Raw genomic sequence first — 7,076 nt, forward strand, 5'->3', positions numbered from 1 at the left:
CATATAAGAGAAGTGATCGACCTCTAAAGTGACTAGATGGCCCATCAGTGTCGAAGATGATAAAATAAAATACAGTACATTAAAGTAAAATATTTGCTATAGCTTATAATCATAATAAAAAAATAAACAAGTCTCCCTATGTCAGGATTCCATTTTCTTTAATTACAACTGAGAAAATGGATGTAAATAGACAGTTTCAGGAATGAGTTTAAATGCGGGAATAAAATGACTTTGAATGAGTTTAAAGGTATTACCGTAGTATTAAAGAGATCAACTGAGTAACACTTTAATTAAATGGCTAACAATAATATAGATTATTTACGGGGAAGAAACATCAGGGAACAAGTGTCATAGAATTATCTGAACTATTGATTGCAAAAATAAATGATCCAGATTTAGTTAATACAATAATAATAATAATAATAATAATAATAATAATACAGTAATAATAATAATAATAATAATAATAATAATAATAATAATAATAATAATGATAGTAATAATAATAATACAGTAATAATAATAATAATAATACCTGTAATAATAAATATAATAATTATTATTATTATTAAATATGCAAAGAATAATTGTTATGTAGTTAATTCAGGACAGTTATATTAAAGAAATTAACCTCAGCTATAGAAATTTTAATAACAAAAAGTTCACATAATAGAAATTGAGTCAAATTTAGCAAAAGAACTTTGTTACAGATTATTTGCAAAAAATAATAAGAATAAATAGACTTCAGGAATATTAGGAACCCTCGTATATTGGTTTGGTTAGGCTAGATTGGGATATGTTAAGTTAGGTAGGTAAGGTTAGATTAGGTTTGGTTAGGTTAGGCTATATTAGATAATGTTTGGTTGGGTTAGGTTACATTAGGTTATGATAATTCAAGTTAGGTTAGATTAGGATAAGTTACGAATTGGTTAGGTTGCATTAGGTTCCACTCCTATTTCACAAGTGATGCATTTCTATTCCATTATAACCATTTTTAGGCAAAGAAAAACATTGTTATCATGCACATGCACATTTCATTAGCTGGACCACATACATAATTATGTATACACCTTAATTATATCTGTAAAATAACAGTACTGAATGAAGGTAAAATGTTAGCTTATTTGTAATGACTAATTTTACTCACAACGTCCTGACCACTTTAAAAACAGTCCAAACCCACCAGTGTAAGAATTATCAAATTATAGTTAACCTGTGTATTCACTCCCTGTCAATCTCACTTTTACACTTATTATGCTGAGATGTTGACATGTTTTTAAAAAAAAATTGCCAGTTGGTTTTGTTGAATGAGTACCTTGGAACAGAACGGATTTCTATTGGGGTTGTAGAGAGCTTTGATATTATGGGTAGATGGTCACTGGTGGTGTTGAGTCCAGCTTTTAGGTGTACATGGTCACTGTATATTTAAATGGTGGTGCTGGTTGGTTAATGCATGTCAGGTTTCCCCAAGATACCTGCTGATACGCAAGTTTCAAGGTTGGGCCCAAGGAATTTTATTGTCCTATGGTTGATTAAGTCATGAAGGATTTCTTCCACATGGTTTTGTATTGTAGTTGAAGATTTTTATTTTTTGGCTGTTTTTATCCATTCATTTGAATTAAGTGGTATTATGTCTGGGTCAATACTGTGTTGTAGGTATTTGTCAGTTCCATTTTTCCTCAACTGCATCCAGGCAAGGATATTGTTGTAAAATTTTCATGTTTTGGTTCTGTGCATTCGTGGATCCAGTAAACTTAGTCCAACTTGCTTGCTGGCTCTTGTTTCTCCTGTCGAATATGTTTGTCGTACCTCCTTTAGTCCCGTTCTTATTTTCTTTTACTGTCTACTTTTTCAATTTTGTTGTATTAGGTCCTCATTCTCCCATTACTGATTAGGGTTTCAACATGTGCCTCTTCCACTCTATTGTCCTCGAATGTGTATTTGATGGAGTCCTTTTTTTTCATGCAGTATTTTTTCACTCGGGATTATCAATTGTGAGATGATGAAGAAAAATCGAATGTCAATATTCTCGCCGAGGTCAGGCATCTTGTGATTTCATTGGTAATGATGGTAGGGCTTGGTGTCCAATGGGGATCTCCCTGCGCAGTGCAGCAAGATGCGAGAGGCTATATTCTGTACACCATACAAATACAGTAGTCAGTGCCGAGTGACAATGTTAGGGTGACGTTTTTAACGAATCGGGCGGGTCGTAAGAGAACGTTGTTGGAATCATGGGTATTTAAAGAGTAGCGATGTTATAATGAAATATGTTATCTGGGACAATGTTAAGAGAGGACTTACTGTACAAAATTTTTTTTTAAGTCAGGATATATGAATAAAAGTGTCAGTAGTGCTGTACAGTACCGGTACTTCTTTGCAATGTTGAAATCACTGATGACTGAGGGAACAAACCCATAACAAAATATATACGTATACTGTATTAATGGAAATTTTGAATCCCTCTATTTGCAGATGACAGCCTCTAAAGTAACAAGGATAGATTTGAATTCAGAAACTGTTATAACAGATTAATTCTGAATACTGACCACAGCCCACGGGAACATTTTCCATGTTTGTGTGGGTTAGCCATGATTACCTGATGGCATGTTTTCCTGGTTGCCATCAATCAAATTTGAAGCATATTTCATGGTTGGATGCCCTGGGCATTACAGTACTGTATATTGTATATGTATGACTTGCCATAAAAAATCTATAAATCATCAAATGTATATCCTGTGTGGTTAAGATTAAGAAATTTCATCCATGCTTTTCACAATATTAAACATTATGGAATGACTAAAAACCTTTGTAAAATATATATCAAATACAGTAATGAACTGTCCAACTTGTAGAATATATTGTGTGGGTTACAAAGAAAGATATAGTATCTTAAATTTGCTGTTTAATAAACTATATTTGCAATGATAACAGATTCCTTTACAATACTGAATATTCCATTATGATATTAAGTACAATATCACAAAAATTAAAGAGAAATTTGTATGTATTTTATGAGACTTACGTTATATGGTATACTATACTGTACAGTACTTACAGAAAAATAAAGTTGCAATTTCAATAGGATATTCTATAGATGCTTTGGTAAAGGAAATATACATTTATTTTGTTTTGAAGCATACTGAAATTTGTAGTTTCAAAGACAGATATACTGATCAGTATAGGCACTTCAAAAATAAGTACTGTACTGGAAACATAAATGCTAGAGAGTGAAATTTTTGTGATGTTACTGAAAGAAGAAAGGCAAGCCATCACGAAATTAACATTACCGGTATATACTTTGTAACTAGAAGCCTGCATTTTGCATCTAAGTCTTTGGTAAGTTTACACCAACATCTTCATCAGTTTCAATACCAATCTCTTCAAACAGATGCTTCTTGGGGTGGGGATATCCTTCCAAGATGGCATCCAACATGTCTCGTGCCATTCGTCTCCTCTTTCTCCACTGTTTGACCATCTCTTCATTGGCTTTGCTGATCTTGTCTTTTTCTTCTTTAGAGACCATCACTTGATTCTCCTGAAGATCAGAAAGCCTCTGTTGCAGTTTTGAAACTTCTTCATCCAGCTGTAATTTGTTAAAAAATCTATATACAGTACTGTATAGATAAACACTCATGGCAAAACATTACATGATGAACAGAATAACATTCTGCTGAGTAAGATGGCATAAGCATCTTTGGGAGTACAGTACAGTATTGTAAAAACAGGTGTGTAATGTTCCACTTGAAGAACCTCAGGATGTTGGTTATAGCAACACTGCCAACTCTAAGGTCCCACGGTAATTAGATGGTGGCGGAGAAATTTCTGAATTTTCAAATACTTTGAGCAGGCTTCCGCCAGCTCCAGGTATGGACACTCAACTGAGTATTGCCCTCCGAGATGCTTAGAAATTTAAATTAGGTCAACCCTTGCCGGTCTGTAGTATAAGCTAGGCAGTTAAAAAGCATAATTCTTTTTACAGAATTATCTAGGTATTGTATTTTTTCATTGTTTAATACTGTACAGTACAATGAAGTTCCCGAGAATGAAGTGGATTTCGCGAACACTTCCACTTCATTGCCTGAGGCTATACTGCACTCATCCACATTATCTCACACTGCACAAGGCCAATGATGCCACATACAGTATATACGTACACTGTGACTCGAGAACCTTAAAAAATCTTCTCTGCAGCTCTGAAAGCTTCTAGAATCTAGGACCTAACCTACCTCTATTAACACTTGAAATAAAAAAACATCTAAATTTACTTAAGTATGATAATATTACTTGAACTAATTTATTATGAGCTTAAATAAGCCAATGTGTTAGTGTAATACGCTGGCTGTTGTTTTGAACAGTCGTGCCTCTCTGCTGATATGGATGTCTGAATAACGGATTCCATCTGGTTAATGATATCAGAGTTTTTACTGTACCGTATACAGTATAAAGAAGATAACATGTTCATCTACTGTATGTTGGTCTTACTTTGTGCAATTCATCATTATTTTGGAGAGTTGATAATCCTCTCCTAAGCAAATCCTGCATCCATCCCTGCTTGCAAGTCCTCCATATAATGCCTAGTTCCTACTGTATAAAAGTGGTTTGGCAAAATAAGAGCTGTAAAACTTGTTTCAAATGTGCCTCATGGCAAATATGGAAAATGACCGTAATATGTGGATAATTAATAAGTATTTTATTTACAAAGGAAAATAATGTTTACAATCAGTGCAGTACTGTACCCCAAATGAACAGCCCTCCCCTCTGGCTTGCCAGTTGAATCGTCAGGAAATAGATCAATACGTTTTTTATCCTTCAGAACAATTCACACAACTTTTTTAAAAGCTAAGATTACTGTAATGCAATAAGGAAAACTACCTTTACACCAAATGCAGCATACTGTGATACACACACAAAAAAAGAGCACCATACCTGCGTCACTCTCTTGCTGGCCTCCTCTGTTGTGAGGCTGGAGTTGAGGTTCCGTAGTTTGGCTTCCACCTCCACACACTCCTTCTCACTCTCCTTGATAGTCTGGTTCAGTTCCACTAACTGCATGTCCATTTTCTTGAGCTTCTGTTCATCCAATGCCGGAAACTGTTCTTGATCGATGACATACACCTTTTGCTTGCCATAGGTTTTTTCTTTAACTGATCCATTCTATAAAGATGATTACCCTGAATTAATATTCATGGTAAAGTACAGTAGTATATGAATAATATTCAGAACTTTAACTCATATTGCAAAACTAAAACTGGATAAATAAAATTAATAACAACTGCCCAAACAGATAGTAAGCTGATAAGTGGATGAAATGATAAATAAAAGTAATATCATTGTTAGCCAGAATCTTCAATTCCCGGAACTTTCCATTAGCCGAAAAAACAAATTTTTAGCATTTTGAAAAATTCTGAGAAAAATCCCTCTGTTTCAGGCATTCGAATGACTTTCCGAGCGATTGCATCCCGCGCTTACACGTGCCAAGTGCAGGGATGAGTGTGGCTGCAATACATTACTGTACTACCAAGTATGCTGATCTTCACAATACTGACAGTCTGAATCACACCTTAGACAGTTGACTGAAGAAGGGAGAACACCATGAGCCCTGAGGATGTCAACAACTGTCTGAATTACACGCCAATCCGCAAAGGAGCAACCTTCACAGACAAAACACCATCTTGAAACTAATCAATCAAATTTCAGAGCTTGCACATGCTCACAAGTCTTCCAATGACTGGCTCACAAGTAACAAATGACATCCAATCTTCCGTTGATTGGATGCGTAATAAGTAAACAATGGATTGATTCCTCTGGGAATTTTTACTAAATTTCAGTTAATAAAAATTTAAATAACTAAAAGAAAAATAATAAGAGTAAAGTACTATTTTTGTGGTAAATATTCGTCAATTGGCTGTCCTCAGGTTTTGGTACAAGAATAGTTTTTTTGACGTTTTTCAGTGTGTTTTACTCATATCTGACCTTCATTTCTTTTGCAAATTGGCGATTTTTGCGGAAAAAAAAAAATTTAAATAGAAACTGCAAATTTGCACAAAATTAGAAGTCAACTTTGAGTAAAACACCAATAATAAAAAAAAACTATTCTCATACCAAAGGAGCCAACCAACCTATCTAACCTAACCTAACCTAACCTAACCTAACCTACAAGGAGGAGGAGGAGGTAACGAGGAGACAACTAAGTGAGGAGTATAACCTCAGGTAAACATGGTGGTAACCTGTGGACAGCCAATATACGAGTATTAACTTTTTTTTCTTCATCTCCATGTAGTATATAAGACTCACTATAGAGTTCTATGCTTGGTAACTTAAATATTAACCTTGAGACTGACAACTTTTCTTTTAAGACAACAAAGTGGACCTCGTAAAAACATTCAACATCCAGAAAGGGACAAATGACATTAACCATGGTTACTTCTTCAAGCTGTCAAATACCACAAACACAGAAGGCAAGTTATAGCTCAAGTGGCCGTGGAGAACGAGTATGAGGAAACACTTCAAGTCTTGGGTGGCAGACCAGTTGAAGCCCTGGACACATGAACACTTCTGGGCTTCATAATAGTCCTGGGGGTATCCTACAGAGGCCATCATCCCCCTTGGCCACCTCTAGCTCTGTTAATTACTTGGTAACTTTATATACTCACTGCAACAAGTTTATCCAGGCACTTCTGAACAGCTGTCTTCCCCACCTCCTTATGCAGGTTCATGAAGATGTCATTGACGCTGTATGGACGATTTTGCTGTTCTAAGTAGCTTTTAATCTTTTCTGTTGCCTCTGCCTCTTTTTTACTCATTTTAAAGGATATGCCACACGTCAGCCTCGGCGCCAAATGTCAAATGATGTAAATAAACGTTTTCTGCTAAGAGTTACATTCAGAGAAAATGGTGGACCAGGACAAACAGTTTTACTTATTTAACTTGTGCTAACTTATTGCCTAGACGTGCATTAATAACAATATAAATATAGTATCATCAGAAATATGATATATTATTATTTACATAGTATTTAATTCACTTAAGATGAATATCAATTTATTGTGATACACAGAATGTTAAGGTAGTGTAAG

General features: G+C 34.8%; 1 protein-coding gene across 1 annotated transcript; it reads right to left on the minus strand.

Moving 5' to 3' along the window:
- Positions 1 to 2,889: 2,889 nt before the first annotated feature.
- LOC121862239 (homologous-pairing protein 2 homolog) lies at positions 2,890 to 6,878 on the minus strand. Its single transcript, XM_042360329.1, has 3 exons — positions 6,654 to 6,878; positions 4,927 to 5,154; positions 2,890 to 3,583 (listed from the first exon to the last, which is right to left on the minus strand). The coding sequence occupies exons 1-3, from the start codon at positions 6,801 to 6,803 to the stop codon at positions 3,326 to 3,328; spliced, it is 636 nt and encodes a 211-aa protein (XP_042216263.1). The 5' UTR covers positions 6,804 to 6,878; the 3' UTR covers positions 2,890 to 3,325.
- Positions 6,879 to 7,076: the final 198 nt, after the last annotated feature.

The sequence above is a fragment of the Homarus americanus genome, unplaced genomic scaffold (assembly GCF_018991925.1).
Source record: "Homarus americanus isolate GMGI-L3 unplaced genomic scaffold, GMGI_Hamer_2.0 scaffold31037, whole genome shotgun sequence".
In the NCBI taxonomy this organism is placed as follows: Eukaryota; Metazoa; Arthropoda; class Malacostraca; order Decapoda; family Nephropidae; genus Homarus; species Homarus americanus.

What these genes read in the sequence shown, in the direction of transcription:
- LOC121862239 (XM_042360329.1), bottom strand. Translation starts at nt 6,803, where the DNA reads ATGAGTAAAAAAGAGGCAGAGGCAACAGAAAAGATTAAAAGCTACTTA. An exon ending in GCCTGGATAAACTTGTTGCA is followed by an intron (nt 5,155 to 6,653) that starts GTGAGTATATAA and finishes TCATCTTTATAG; the next exon opens with AATGGATCAGTTAAAGAAAA. An exon ending in CCAGCAAGAGAGTGACGCAG is followed by an intron (nt 3,584 to 4,926) that starts GTATGGTGCTCT and finishes AACAAATTACAG; the next exon opens with CTGGATGAAGAAGTTTCAAA.